Genomic DNA, 15,756 nt, shown 5'->3' on the forward strand with positions numbered 1-15,756 from the left:
TAGTTTATTTTGTAGCGCCATCTTCTGGCAAAACTTCTTCTGGCATACTCGCAAATGTACAATATTCACCATTATCACTACGCAACTATTTATACGCAGCACCAGCTCTATAACACGGAAGCTACGATGAATAGCAAGTTGGAATTACGCCGTAAAAGAGGGCAGAGAAAATAAAGAGCGAAAGCGATAAGTTTCGTTAAGCCTGTTTATGTTACGCGTCACAAACTGCTTGGCTCATTTTTATTTTATCGTAATTTTGGTCACAAAGGAAGGTATTTGTGTAATAAGTAAGCTAAGTGTTTTTGCTGGTAGATAAGAGTGTCTGTGTTAAATTACAATTGCTATCGAAAAAATCCAACTAGCCAACTGGCCTACAAAGTACTGCTTTTTTTGTGACCATGAGACGGGGCTCCTCTTATGGCGACAGAGACCGGGACCGTGGACGAGACAGGTGACTTTTGCACATATGATCGTGTTAAACGTTGAACGGAGCCCATGTAGCAGTTATTTCCAGTTTAAATCAAGAGTGCAATGTTGTCTTCTGTCTGATCGTGAGTACTACTACTACTACTACTGTTGTCCAGGAAATGCGGTTTTTCGTGGTGATAGTAATTAGCCGTTAGTCAGTACGTAATTATAGTTCTGCTTTGTATATTTTGTTATTGCACAGTTTATTATTTACTTTATATGTGTTTTACTGTATTGTGCAGTACTCAATTCTATTGCTGTATATTTATCTACTTGTATATGTCTTGTGTTACAATAAAGTGTGTTTGGCATTTATTGTCCTTAATGTGCGGTTCTTATCTTGCAGTATGTTAGCATGGTAAAACTGCATGGTTGATTCTGCATATACTACTTTGTGACCTTATAGGCCTCGTTCTGCGCCAGTGGGTGCTCGCCATAGTGGTCCCTCGCCCATGAAGTTTGGGAATCTAGGCGACCGTCTCCGGAAAAAGCGGTGGAACCTGGACGAGCTTCCAAAATTTGAGAAGAACTTCTACACTGAGCACCCAGAAGTTCAACACTTGAGTCAGGTATACATTATTCCTTTCACTAACATTTGCACGCCCGCCCATGTTATTTAACAAATGGAGCCTTTTCAGTTGACGGTATTTCCGTCAACAAAATCGCCGATCGACCTCCCGTTATTATTAAAGATGAAAAATAAATGGTCTGTGAACGACGTCAATCCAGTTTTTACATTTCTAGTATGAAATGGAAGAGTTTCGGAGGAAGAAGGAGATCACCGTTAAAGGCTCTGACTGTCCCAAAGCTGTCATCACTTTTCAACAGGCACAGTTTCCACGTGAGTCAACCAACGCTTAACATTATGTATGTAGAGCATCGCTGCGCATCACATCATCAATGAAAATAAGATGACACTAGTCAAAAGTCCAATGCAGCCATTTATCAAAATTCAACCCCTTCAGTCGCAGCCATTTGAGATGATTTTGACTGATCTTTGAAGGGACACAGAATACTGTGTTCTATGGCTATATGAACATGGAACCTACTAAAAGAAAGGTTAGACTCCCGTCTTTCGTCAGAAGAAAAAAGTTTGTTTCTGCTCATTTCTGTTCTTTCGGAAGCAGCAGTAGAACATTGGTAAGTTTCAGGAAAATATCAGTTCCAGACTAGAAAAGGGAGAAAAATAGCTTTTTGTGAAAAGATTTCAAGCATAACTTTCACTTTGACACAAATATTTTTTGCTTTTGTGACAGCTCACATATCTAAACAACTGCACCGCAACATAAACAACACAAAAAAGGGGTTGTTTTACATCAAAATAAAATTTTATTTACAGATACAAGACCGTGAACTATTTACAGTTTTCACATTTGGAATGAAAGTGTGTGTGTGCGCGCATGTGCGCATGCGTTCAAATTTCCCCACAATGCGTAACCTTCTGCACGCTACACTCACTTCCTCCTTGCTGTGGAGGGTGTTAATCCATGCAAAAGATCCATGCCGAGCTGTCATCAAATGCACTTCTGCCATTTTTGTGGCTTAAAACTGCACCTCTTTTGTTGTGCGCTTGCTTCATCACCTCTTTTTGCCTCTTGCGCAAAAAAAAAAGTAAAAAAACATAAATACATCCTTGGTATTGAATGAGTTAATATGGATGAATCCATCATCACCGTTAATGTGATGGAAAATATGAACGCAGTTAACCCATCTGCAGGGACGAATGACTCAAAATCCCGGAAATGTCTTTAGCACAGCATTTCACAGTTTGTCCTAGTCGTGTTACAGCTGTGCATGGGCAAAAGGACAGTGGATCCAGTCATGGCAGGCTGCAGAACCAAACAACAACTCGATATGGACGACACTACACAGCACGTACGTTGTTTGCCCTCTCAATGAGAAAAGCACAAAAAACCCGTGGCAGAACAGTCAACTGACATAAAGTAGTATGCACACTCTACAGGAAGAAGTTTTTTTCACTGAAGCACTTACAGCTTAAAATACCACATTCACGGTAAACGTACGTTAGTCGGGGATTCTGCTAGCGCTTTGTCAAAGGCGCGTCGCCCAGCTTTGCAACAAGCCACCCTCACGGATCGTTTGAGCCTCAGTAAGTCTAATTCGGACAAATGGACACAATTGCCAAGTGGATTGCAACAAATTCGGATAATAACGAATTTAAATGAATCCACAGCAAGCCATCGTCATCGGAACAAAACTTCCTCGTTGTCACTGGACGAGCGCGAGATGCATTCCTGGAGACTCTGAACATCACACAACGTCTTTATTATTTGTGCACATGTGGTCTAAATAAACAGAAAAGTAGACATTCTCATCGCCCACGAACGAAACTCGAAGCAAAACTGTACTGCGAGAGTACAATTTGCTGCATGTAAATATGCTCGGAAATCCCAGAAAATACATGTACAGTACACTCAAAACATGTGAATTCATCTTAAATAACGTGGTGTCTTTGAACACAACCCCTCATTGCTCTTCATAACGCTGCTAAAGTGCGACTGAAATGATCTGCTACTATTAAATTGCAGAGTGCCATTGTTGCAAATGGTGATTAGTCATGATTGATTCATTTGAAACGGATTCATTTGATTGAACATTTTTAATCGTTTGACAGCCTTGGGTAAAAATAAAACAAAAACTGTGATTTTGGTTATTGATGGCTTCCTTGTCTCTGGTAGAATATGTGATGGACGTGTTGATGCAGCAGAACTTTACCGAGCCTACCGCAATCCAATCTCAGGGCTTCCCTGTCGCTCTGAGTGGCAGAGACATGGTGGGCATAGCGCAGACTGGATCTGGAAAGACTCTCGCTGTAAGAATGCATGCATGTTTATGGCATTTAATAAATAATAATTGTGCAGTGGAACCTCGGTTAGTGTACACCCAGGTTAGCTTGTTTTTCGGTTAACTGGGAAAATTCCCGCCTAGTCCTGTCACGATAACAAATTTTGTTGGTCGATAATTGTGCTACAAATTATTGTTGATAATCGATATTATCGGCACAGAGAAACAAGCAGCTGAGACATATGCATACATGCACATGTCAATTTATGCAGGGCGTCATAAATATCGACTTTGCTGGCCTCGATATATTGACATGACGCGTGGCCGCAGCAACCATTGGCCACCACATAGCTCCGCCACTGCGTGCGAGTGTGAATGTGTGGCTCAGAGTTACGAAAGTTATACGGCAACCGGATCGGCCCGATCTCGTGGTGGAAGCCGATATCATCTGATCTTCAAAATTCAGCTGATCCAGATCCTGAACATCAGATCGGGACATCCCTAATGTAAAGCTATTATTGTAAAACTATCCGGAACAGAGTAATTTAGGAAAATGTATTTGGTTAGAGTACATTTTGGTTAGAGTCGGACCTTCCGGAACGGATTAATGACGCTGACCAAGGTTTCACTGTATTTAATTAGCACAGTTACTAGTGCAGAAATGATTCACATGATTGATCAATGAATGTGACTCTAATCAATAATAATATCGTCCTCTTACACTACACTTTCCACTAACTTTGTGTATCTGCAGTATCTACTTCCGTCTATTGTGCACATTAACCATCAGCCCTACCTGGAGAGAGGAGATGGACCTATTGTAAGTTCATGTGCTCCGTTTTTCTGAATTGAAGTTCAAACACAATCTGTTGTCTCTATTTCAGATCATTTCCCCGTGATATGTAGAATACAGTTAGCCTGTTCAAGTGGTGAAGTGTTCGCCATTACAGGACTTTTACACTTTAGGTAATGCTGTGTATAACATTTTAGCATAAATATGCAAATATATGCAATAAATTATGATATGAAAACATGAGGGAAAGTATTAACATTAAACGTCTTTTGTTAGATTCTGTCTTTCTACCGGTTTTCCTTTTAGAATGTGTCAGGCCAATAAAATATAAGCTGTGTGCTGCAAAAGGCCCCCGGGCCACACTTAGGACACCATAAGATAGAACTATAACAGGCGACTGTGTATCAAGCAAAGGCGGCTTATACCCATAGTTTCTATTATGTCTCGAATGTGTCTCATTTTGCGGGATCTCCGTGTCAAAGAGGCTACTGTTTTTCCTTTGTTGTCGTAATTGTCTAACTGAATTATGGGCCTGCGAGCAAAGCGCAGCAGCCCATGCTACTTATTCTGCTACCGTTAATGCTGAATGAACCGTGCACCAAACCCGTGCATATGTCCACGTCATTGGAGAGGTCTTGATCATGGGTAGTGTGCTATTTACAGCGTGCAACATTTTGTCTAACAGTGGCGAAGTAATCGACGAAAAAAATTACTCTGGGGCAAGAACCATCTTCTGTTATTTCTTCGCATAGGCTGCCATCTTGTGGTTTTAAGGAACGTTAGGTCATTTTCATCGGTAGATATTACTATGCTATGTGTTAGCATGCTAACGTTAGCGTGTTAGTATTGCTAGTATGCTAACTTTAGCATAGTAGCATTTGTCTACCAATTTCATAGGTAGACACTACACATACATCCATTTTTTTAGGTTTTTATGACTATGAACTTAACGATATCATAGCATGCTAACATTAGCATAGTAGATTTTTTTTGCCAATTTCATAGGTAGACACAATTATGCTATGTGTTATCATGGTATTATCAGGTATAATGTTATCATGTTAACAGTTATCATGCTAACATTAGGATACTTGCATTTTTAGCCATTTTCATGAATATAAACTTAAGCAGACACTTAATGCTGTCATGCTAATGTTAGCATGTTAGCATTGCTAGCATGCTAACATTAGCATAGTGGGTGGGTGGAACGATCCCAATGTCAAACATTGCCGATATAGTGGGCAAATTGATCCCAGTGTCAAGGTTGTGACAACATAGTGACCTGCAAAGATACAGTGCCGTACCGGGGGTAATTGCAATGGCAGCCCAATTAAAAACTTCTACTGAAATTTTTGTAGTTAGTCGATACTGTTGTGAAAAAAACACGGTAAATGCAGATCAACCCCCTTTTTTTTTTTTTGCTTGAGTTCTAGATTATTGTTCAACTTTGCACCATGTTCCTTGATCTTCTAGGTTAAATTCTGAGTTGTTCCTAGGGTGTTCTCAGGGCCCAGTGTACTTCTAACTCTTTGCCTTCTTGCCTAATAGTGTTTGGTCCTGGCACCGACAAGAGAGCTGGCCCAGCAGGTTCAACAGGTGGCTTACGAGTATGGCAAGTCGTCCAGAATCAAAAGCACCTGTGTCTACGGCGGAGCACCCAAAGGACCACAGATTCGAGACCTTGAGAGGGGTGAGTATGCTGTTAGTCTGTATTGGCTGCTGATGGCAGTTCGACACCGAGGTTTCGATTCGTGCTGATGAAAACCCCGCTGAAGGCACTGTGGCTCTCTGTGGTGCAGGTCTCCTGAGCTCTGCCTTGTGTTTATTTGTGGGAATTATAAACATTGTAAACATTGTAAACATTATAAACATTGTAGTGTGAGACAATGTGCACCGGTCAATACCGTGAGGCTTGTGTTACATACTACATGACAGTGAGTAACATTAGCATCGTAGCTAACCATTCAACTGCAGAGAGCAGCGCTCCTCTACTCACCTCGGGTCGCAGGGCTGATGAATAAAGTTGTCCGGATGACACGACTGGTCCACGATCCAATCACTGATCCCGATTCACTGGTGCAGCTCCAAGGCCACACCTCCTATATCATGCGGACAGGATGAGACGTATGAATTATAGCGCCTGTAACACTTTTTAAACGCTGCCAATGGTTGACAGTTTTTTTGGGTGAGCGTTGTTATTGATTTGGTGTTTTTCTGTGTTTTTTGACCGTCATGGGGCCAGGAAGAGAGGTTGTTATGTGGGAACACTTCAATATGATCTGATAAATCTGTGAGCAAGTCTTCTCCAACCGTGGAGAGGTGATAAGTAAGAAAACTAGGGATGTCACCGATATTATCGGCCCGATATTGGCATAAAAATGTAATATCGGTCAATATTGGTATGGGCATTTTTCCCTATAATGAAGCCGATAATAAAGATAATGCTGTATACAGGCCTACGGGCTCCCGTATTGGTGTACCGTATATGATGACCTCAGCAAAAACGCCTCTAAAGCATTTAAACAAACGTGGGTGGCTAACAGCAAGCTAGCTTGCGCCTTCCATCCACCCATTTTGTAAATATGCCACCTATCCTCACTAGCATGTAATGTAACAATTCCCGGAAGTAAGCGACGGTAAAATCTGACGCTGTGTGTGTGCGTTCGATTAGAAGAGCCTGTGGGGCCGTCTGTGAAAATGCTGCTTTTTCATCCATCGGGTGTATTTTCATTCATTTTCATCGGATTTATACTTGGGCCACCCCGCTGCCCACCTAGACATTTCAGGTATCAACTCATGGCCACCCCTATGTGAGTAATGGTGTCACCTTGGCCACCCCAATGAAAAACAGTGAACTGTTGGGGGGCGTGAGAGGCAGGGAGTGCTTTCAGTGCTAGTGCAGACCTACCAACATGTAGAAGTTTTCTCGTACTCACCATGCAATTTGTGCGGGTGCGGCCAGGGGAAATAACCCCCAAAAACAATAACCCCAAGAAAAAAAACGTTGAACACATCCATGCCTGCAGCTTAATGCGGAAGAACTTGGCTTGGAGGTTGAAGTGTCTAATCTGGTTGTTGGATAGATGGAAGCCTGCTTCCTGTGCACTGCTGACACGCCCTCGAGCAAGACGCCAAACTCCCCATCTGGTCAGAGCGTGTGCTGTCGTGGCCACGCAATCCCGTGTGAATTTGGTTTGTCCTTTTTTTTACTTTTGCAGGTGTTGAGATCTGCATCGCCACGCCTGGTCGCCTGATTGACTTTCTGGAGTCGGGAAAGACCAACTTGCGTCGCTGCACTTACCTTGTGCTGGATGAAGCTGACCGCATGCTGGACATGGGTTTTGAACCACAGATTCGCAAGATTGTTGATCAAATCCGGGTAGGAGGACGTCTCAGCTACGTTTTACTGAATGATGGTTACTGTTACATACATTATCTCCCTCTGGTCACCATCTAAGCCTGACAGACAAACCCTAATGTGGAGTGCAACCTGGCCCAAAGATGTCCGTCAGCTTGCTGAAGACTTTTTGAGAGACTACATCCAGATTAATGTTGGTGCCCTGGAGCTCAGTGCCAACCACAACATCCTGCAGATTGTTGACGTTTGCATGGAGGATGAAAAGGACCACAAGTAACTCAGGCTTCCATCTAAATAGCACTTGCTTTTAAGTAACGCTGCTCGTTTGCCTGCCTGTGTGTGTAGACTTCTTCAGCTGATGGAGGAGATTATGGCAGAGAAGGAGAACAAAACCATCATCTTTGTGGAGACCAAGAAACGCTGTGATGATCTGACGAGAAGGATGAGGAGGGATGGGTGAGTGATACGGCTACTCGATGCATCAGTGGCATCAGACTCGGTCCTGCTGTTGTTCCCCACATGTAGGTGGCCAGCCATGTGTATCCATGGAGACAAGAGTCAGCCAGAAAGAGACTGGGTGCTCACAGGTCAGACGGACACAACTGGCAAAGTGAATCCTTGTCAACATTAGTCGTTGTTAAAACTTACATGGGAATGGATGCAGTTGAAAAATGTCTGTTTCTTATTTTGCACAGAATTCCGAAGCGGGAAAGCTCCCATTTTGATTGCCACCGATGTTGCCTCTCGGGGTCTGGGTATGTCTTCTCTTCTTTAAAAATACTCTCTCACTGTCATCGTTGAACCCCACTCTGGCGTAGTGTAGTATTAACTTCAATGTACTTGATATTAAACAAGAGTTTACTTAAGTAAGCAGTCCACTGCTTCCCACAGGGCTGCAATCTATCTGTGGCAGCGTTGGGGAGATGGTGACATAATTATGCAATCAGCAATTTTGCATGATTGGCCATGCCGCATTTGCAAAAAGTTCATTAAAAAAACATGAAAAGCAAAACGAGGCCAAAGGTTTACAACAGGGGTGCTCACACTTTTTCAGCCTGCTAGCTATTTTTACAATAACCAAGTCCCAAAGGTCTACCTCCTACTATAAGTATACAAAATATATATTTACTGTCTTGATAAACACGAGTATTTATGTGTGTGTGTGTGTGTGTGTGTGTGTGTGTGTGTGTGTGTGTGTGTGTATATAAGTGGTCATGATCTATCTCTGACTATAAAACCTATAACATATACATAAACTCTAACCAGCAGACGTTTAAACTACTACAGTAAATACTAGTGATTAATATTTCACATTCAGAGTTTCAAAGTTTACAGTTAACCAAAGTAGTTGATATCGTTCACAATTCAATTCAATACGGCAATAAAGATAATTACGCATCATTCCTCAACAACTGTGTACATAAGTACTGTAAGTAATATGTCGGCCAAAATAGCTAGCTAGCGTTCACTTGACACGCACTTCATGTATTACGTCCTGTTAGCATTTGCTATCAAACATTATCGATACACAAGAAATGAAAATAATTATGCAGCCGAAGTGAAGGCAACATAATAAAAAGGTTTCAGCAACGGGCACATTTTCCAGTTCATCGTGAAATAATACGTTTAAGCAAGGGAAGAGTAGAAAAACACGCGTTTCTATAGTGGAGTTCATGATGCGAAGCAAAGCCCTCAAATAATTCACTTTTTTTTTCTACTTAGCTAGCCGCTACAAGTGATCTTACCGCTCAGTTAGTCTATCCATAATCGGAAGATGAAAGTTGCATCTCTGTGTGTAGTTTGAGATACAGTATCTGTTCACCATTGCCGCGGGGGAGCAAGAGCGAATCAGGAGGCAAGCTGGCTATTGTCAGCTAACTGATGTCATATGACATCTACAAAGTGACATGTATACCATCGACCCAAAGTACCTCGGCAATCCACCGGTAGCTTGCGTGGACGTAATGGCCACCCCTGGTTTAGAAGCAGAATGGAATTTGTTCTGTCACTCCTTTTTGTCTTGTTTAGTCAAACTTGAGTCTGTGAGGACTTTTAGATGGGGGTGGGGGGAGAGGCCCACAGCAGCACCCGCTGCTCGTTGAGAAGAGTCGCCAAAATCTCTTGCTAGATTTGACATCAGTTGCTTTTTCGAAAAGAGTAACCCGAGGGGCCTGATCCTCCGCCTGACCAAACGCGGCATGATGTTTTATGAGCTAGGGCGAGCAGGTATTGCAAAATCTATTTGGCCGATTAATTCAATTATTTTTGGCTTTTGGCGTTATTTGCTTAGCCTTCTCACTGTCACGCACATATGGGTGAGTATTGCCCAGCTGCCGTTTCACTGATGCCGCACAGCGAGCCTCGAAAACTCACCGTATTTCAAGTGTTTGTCATTGACATCCTGTATTAAATTAAAGCTTTTTAACATGCTGCCACGCAAGATATTTTTCGTAGCATGTGTTTACAGGATGCAAACTTCACATCACTCTCACAATTGGGATATAAGTTCCACACAGCAGACATGCGCAGTGGGAAAGAAAGGGGGAGGCGGACACTATCCAAGACATGAGAGCAGGACGCTACACTGCACACGGGGCCCTATACAGGCTGCAGGCTGCGTTAGTGCAGTTTGATTTGTATAAATGTCCAGGTCTGGAAAAGTATGGAAATGGAAACTCAAGTGTGGAAAATATTCATGTTTCCGAGACTGTCACCAGTGTTCTGTTTTCTGAAAGATAAAATTATGAATAACTAAAAAAAAAGAAGAAGAAATCGATCAATCTGTTTTTCTAAGGTGTTCGAGTTCGAGCACACGGTGGCCGATGTGTCCCATTAAACATTTAGAAAGATTGACTAGTTGAATGGCGGCCAGCCCTCTGCTCTTCTTCTCCTCCAACCTTTTGTATGAGCTACATGACCTAGCTATAATCTCCTGGGAAACTGTACGGTGATATAATGGCATACATATTCCGAATAATGAAAGCAAACGATTAATCCCATCGTTTATTTACACGATACTAGGGTTGCAACTCACGATTATTTTCTTAGTCGATTAATCTGAAGCTTCTTGTTTCCATCGGTTAGACCCGAGATGGACCAAGTCAACACGAACCAAACACAAACCGTTTATGGTTTGGTACACAACGTATCACAAAAGAGGCCAAAATGTTGATCACAGTTTTCCAAAGTCAAAGTTGATGTGTGCGAGTGTCTTGTTTTGCCTAAAATAGAAAGGTAACACGTCTGAGGGACTCAGGAAATTAAAAAATATTCACATTTGAGAGGCGCAAATCAGAGGATATTTACATTTTTAAATCAAAAACGATTAATCGAACAGCAAAATACTTGTCGATTGATTGGATAATTGATTAATCGGCGTTTAATTGTTGCATACACATCTCGGAAAAGTGTGGAAATGTTGAAATGTCAAACCTGTAGGAATTTTAGTCATGTCGCCAAGCACTCACGTCTACGTCAGTCAGACAGTCCAGGGGGCGTCGACGTAAACGGGTTCCGCTGTATCAGAGCCAATTGCTATTACTGCGCCGGGAAAACACAAAGGAGGCTAGTAAGGTGAGCGTGTACGTTTTGAATGACAAGGAATCCGTCCAACCAGGACATTATGTAGGAAGTTGGCAGCTTAACGGCCGCCCAGTACGGAGGCTGGTCCACTGGTCTGTTTCTTGTTACTCTTGTTACAAAGCATCCTTCAAGCGGGGCTCTTTGGCACGCTGCCTGAATGGAGTGTCTCTGTTGGGTAGACACGCCCCAGTGACAAACACTACACACACATACATACCTGCACTGAGTGTGTGTGGTGCCCGGTGACACTGCCACAGGAGGAACGTGACTAGATGATGATCTCCTTTGTTAGTGTGCGGCTGTAAATGTGAGAAGGGGGGATAAGTGTCTTTGACTTGCCAAAATTCCCATCACTATATTCTTCTTCTTTTTTGTCCCCTCTTCTCCTCGCAGGGTTTGGCAGCACGCAGCAGCTGTAGCAATCTGCACTGTCGCTGCCCCCTCGCTCCCATTAAAAGTAGAGGTTTGTCTAGTTTTTGAGGGGTTAAAGCCCCTCCCTCGTCTTCCTGTGGTTACCTTAGATGCCCATCCCTTCCCCCTTCCCTAGCCTGATATTGTCAGCGTGTAAGTCCAACGAGCCTGTCACGGGAGCAGCCTGAGATACCCGTTTGTCTGCTTGCCGATCCGTCCATAAAAAAAAAAAGCAGACAGACTGGGGGAGAGAGAGAGTTAAGGCGGGCTCGTCTGGATCCAGTCCTGGCCAGGGCCCGAGGAGGTTTCCTGCAATGTGACGAGAGAGCAACAGAACCCGCCGTCGCATCGCTCGAGGTAAAGCGGTTCTGCTCCCGTCTGACGTTGCCGGTGTGCGTAGAAGGTGAGGGATCCGGTCTCCCTCACCCTCAGCCCCTCCCTCTGAACCAGGACTGATCACCACAAAGGGGGTAAGTACTGCATCGCCCCTTTTCCTTAACTCCTCCACATAACCGTTCATGCAGTTTCCGCCATCATGCCTTCTGTTTGAATGAAGCTGAGTTTGTGTCATGGTGCATTGTTGTGTTTGCTTCTAAGTGTCATGACGGAGGGGGGACGAATCAGAATCAGCAGTGCGGTCAGAGCCCCACATCTTCTGTAATGAGAAACAGACTACTTGTGTTCACTCAGTCTGGCCAGCGACAATCACATGACTGGTCAACGGTGTCTCGTGGATGACAATCCAAACGTCACCTGTCCCAGCGTTTTACATCAAAGCAACAGCAACGTCGTGTTGTGTTGCTCTTGCTCAATGCCGCTGTGGTAAATGCAGAAGCACGCTTGTAAAGGGACAAAAGGGAAGCCAAATCTGTTTGCACTACAAAAACTGAAATATGAGTAAATATCAGAAATCAGTATATTTGTATAATTAATATTTTATACATTTTTTTATGTTAAATGCAGGTTTTTATTTTTTTTGTCCTCAATATTTTCTTAACATCCATATTTTTCTGAGCAAAAAAGGCATTTTGCCGAGTAACTTTCCTGTTCTGTTGGCAAATTATTTCCTCATTTTAAGAAGTATTCCAATTTTAGAAGAATTCCAATTTTAGTACATAACACTTAAAGGGATAGTTGTGATTTTTTGACATGAATTTGCATGACGTCCCCATCAGCAGTGTAGTGCATCAACAGTGACTTCATCAAAATCAGTATTCATCATCTCCTGACCGAAGCGTTCATGTCTGAAGATGCTTGTTTGTCGCTCTCTTAAAAACGATTGCTTCCTATTCAAAAGATGTCGAAGACGTCAAGTTTGTCATCAACTATGACTATCCCAACTCATCGGAGGATTATGTCCACCGTATTGGACGTACAGCCCGCAGTACCAACAAGGGCACTGCCTACACCTTCTTCACGCCAGGGAACGCACGGCAGGCGCGCGACCTTGTCCGAGTTTTGGAGGAAGCCCACCAGGCCATCAACCCCAAGCTGCTTCAGATGGTCGATTCAGGCCACGGAAGAGGAGGCGGTAGTTATCATTGTTTGTTATTTTTTTTATGTCGTTATTGTGTGTAGAATTTTGAGGTCACAAAAGCTGACGTGAGCGCTGACTTGCGTTGATTGCCGTGTTGTTGTCTTACATCACAGGTGGAAGAATGCGTTACCGCGGCAGCAGCTCCCACAATCCCAACCTGATGTACCAGGACGAGTGTCATCGCCGCATGCACCCCGGAGAAGGAAGCGGCGGCAGGGATAGTCGCTCCGGCTACGGCCGCAGCGACCACGACGACGAACCTCGCTCTTCCTCCTACAGCCGCGACCACAGGAACAGCCACAGTTTGAATCAGTACCAGGGTTACAGCGGCAGCTATAACTCCCGCGGCGGAGGCCAGTCTGCGAGTAGCGGAGGGATGGATCAGTCGAGTCAGCTTCAGGGTCAGTTCGCCCAGCCTCCTCCTCCTCCGTCTGTGCTACCAGGGGGGCCTCAGCCTCTCATGGCTCAGCAGTTTGCTCCACCACAGCCCCCATTAATGGGCTTCATTGGGCAGCCGCCCTACCGTTTTAACCCTCCCCCCGGCCCGTCTCCCCGCCCGTAGTGCTATGACGAAGGGATAGTTTGTACTACGTGCCTAGAAAACATACACAGACTCTGTTTTGCTATGGTAGCTGCAGGCTTTAGTGTCGCCCTGCGTTGTGTGTGTCTGGTTTACGTCAGCATTACATTCGACTGTTTTTTTATATATTTTATATAACCTGCATGCATACACACAAATGGCATTCACTTGTCTGCGCAGTCATTCTTTTTTGTAATTGCTTAGCTTTGCTTCAGAAAGTGCTTTTAATTCATCTATCGTATTTTCCGGACTATACAGTAAATCGCTCCGGAGTATAAGCCAACTGCACAACGAAGAAAACGACATAAATAAGTCACACGGGACTATAAATGCGGGAAACCAAGAACAGACATTTCATCTTGAAAGGCAACTAGGGGTGCTCCGATCGATCGGATTTCCGTGAAAAAGCATGGTATCGGCATATGCCGATACTTGATTTATAACGCCAATCTGCTCTGCCCCCATTGCAACATAATAATAATGGATTAGATTTTATAGCGCTTTTTTTTTTTTTTTTTTCAAGGCGCCCAAAGCGCTTCACAATGAAGTGAAGCTAGTCACACACTGGTGGTGGTCAACTACATCTGTAGCTACAGCTGTCCTGGGGTAGTCTGACGGAAGCGTGGCTTCCAACTGGCACCTACGGCCTCTCCGACCACCAAACATCCATTCGCATTCATACACCAGTGTGGGCAGCAGGTCGGAGGTCTAAGGCGGATTGCCCGAAAAGTGGCTGGATTTGTCGTACTGGGTGGCCGGCCGTGGAGGAAACCGGTTTTGTGTGCTTTTGTATTGCAATTCTCCTTAAAGAAGGTGCTGATTCTCTTATTTTGAAAAAGTCAAATATGTTTTTGTCTAAATGGATGATCGTATCGGCAGCATACGGAACATCCTTTATATTAACAAAATGGAGAAATAGGCGTCTGTTCACATAACGTATTAACAGTTATTCGGGTAACTATAGCCTAAACAACATAACATAACTAGTTTACTTGCAGCTTTTAATCTGCGGAATATGATTTTCTTTTTGGGGGCATTTGTGGTCCGTCTTTCTCTGTGGTCTTTATAAGTTGAAGTTTACATTTTCAGTGGTACAGGAGTAGCAGCTGCTGGCACACAAGCCTAGAGCGCCCTCTCGTGGCTGTCGGTGTGAAAGAAAACACAAGAAAAAAACATATAAAAGTCGCTCCGGAGTATAAGTCGCAGAACCAGCCAAACCATGGAAAAAAGTTTGAATTATAGTCCAGAAAATACGGTATTTCTTTCGGAACATCTGTTGGGGCACAGCCAACCCATTTATTTTTTTTTTTGGAGAGGTGTATCTATTTGGGATTATGCGGCCTTGGCGGAGGTCGAGGGGCTTATGATGGCTTTGGCAAAGGACACAGAGAAAGGAAAAGTCTCATGCTTGGGGAACATTTTCTGTTATTTCTGAGCACCAGCTGTTGTACCAAGTGGAGGTTGTCCTCCCCCACGTACATTTGTTACCCCTGCTCTTTCACATTCCACGTCATTCCGTGTCTCTCTCGTCTAAGCAAGTTACTGCACCAAGTCTTCATACCATAATAAGACTTTATATAAATAATTTGGTATGTGGCTGTATATATTATCACATTTAAACTATAATACAACTGAGCAGATTATATTTTATTATATTGAATATATGCATGCAATTTCATCAGTGTGTTCCACATTTAGCCATCTGTATTTGTGGATCTCATACTATAATGAGGTGATTTGATACAAGCTCTGCACACACTGTGTGTTTTCACTCTTTAGGGCTAGCTGGAATTCTGCTCTTGTTGGGCCTCACAATAGTGGGACTGTTTGGGTTTGGGACAATGTCCAGGTGAGGTCAGTATATCTGCCTGTCAAACGTTTGGATGATACATTTGGCTTAGAAGTATAGACAAATGTATACCTATTGGAGCATTTTTGAAATTTTGAGTTTTTGCTTATGTGATGAAGAAAATTGAAAAAATGATTAGAAAACATGTCAAGAACGTATGCGTGTCTTGTGTATTTTTTTTTTGTTAATTCAGTATCTTATAAAATTAAACATTTCCAAAAAAGTAACGCTCAATTGAACCCCTGAAATCACTTCACTTTTGCACCATATTCTCATTTATCAAGCTGCGCCTGCAGAATTGTTGGTTCCGACTGTTTTCATGTACAATATTAATTCAATGGAACACATTAAAGATGTTTTGTTGTAACCACTT

At 43.2% G+C, this 15,756-nt stretch overlaps 1 protein-coding gene across 3 annotated transcripts; it reads left to right on the plus strand.

Moving 5' to 3' along the window:
* The first annotated feature begins 24 nt into the window (after positions 1–24).
* On the plus strand, positions 25–15,754 carry LOC129182402 (probable ATP-dependent RNA helicase DDX17). 3 transcript variants are annotated; one of them, XM_054778481.1, is made up of 13 exons: positions 25–451; positions 875–1,037; positions 1,213–1,309; positions 3,168–3,301; positions 4,028–4,093; positions 5,615–5,756; positions 7,285–7,445; positions 7,525–7,697; positions 7,770–7,880; positions 7,950–8,011; positions 8,120–8,179; positions 12,715–12,948; positions 13,068–15,754. In XM_054778481.1, the coding sequence occupies exons 1-13, from the start codon at positions 399–401 to the stop codon at positions 13,514–13,516; spliced, it is 1,905 nt and encodes a 634-aa protein (XP_054634456.1). In that variant the 5' UTR covers positions 25–398; the 3' UTR covers positions 13,517–15,754. The 3 variants fall into 3 exon arrangements, with proteins under 3 accessions (XP_054634456.1, XP_054634458.1, XP_054634457.1); XM_054778483.1 differs by lacking the exons at positions 25–451; positions 1,213–1,309 and having other exon boundaries at positions 893–1,037; XM_054778482.1 differs by lacking the exons at positions 25–451; positions 875–1,037; positions 1,213–1,309 and adding an exon at positions 1,346–2,343.
* The last annotated feature ends 2 nt before the right edge of the window (positions 15,755–15,756 follow it).

Source organism: Dunckerocampus dactyliophorus, chromosome 6, assembly GCF_027744805.1.
Source record: "Dunckerocampus dactyliophorus isolate RoL2022-P2 chromosome 6, RoL_Ddac_1.1, whole genome shotgun sequence".
Lineage (NCBI taxonomy): Eukaryota > Metazoa > Chordata > Actinopteri > Syngnathiformes > Syngnathidae > Dunckerocampus > Dunckerocampus dactyliophorus.

Excerpts from the sequence above, each read along its gene's own strand:
- LOC129182402 (XM_054778481.1), top strand. The coding sequence starts at position 399 with ATGAGACGGGGCTCCTCTTATGGCGACAGAGACCGGGACCGTGGACGA. Across the intron at positions 1,038-1,212 it reads AAGTTCAACACTTGAGTCAG|TATGAAATGGAAGAGTTTCG; the intron begins GTATACATTATT and ends TTACATTTCTAG. Across the intron at positions 7,881-7,949 it reads AGAAGGATGAGGAGGGATGG|GTGGCCAGCCATGTGTATCC; the intron begins GTGAGTGATACG and ends CCCCACATGTAG.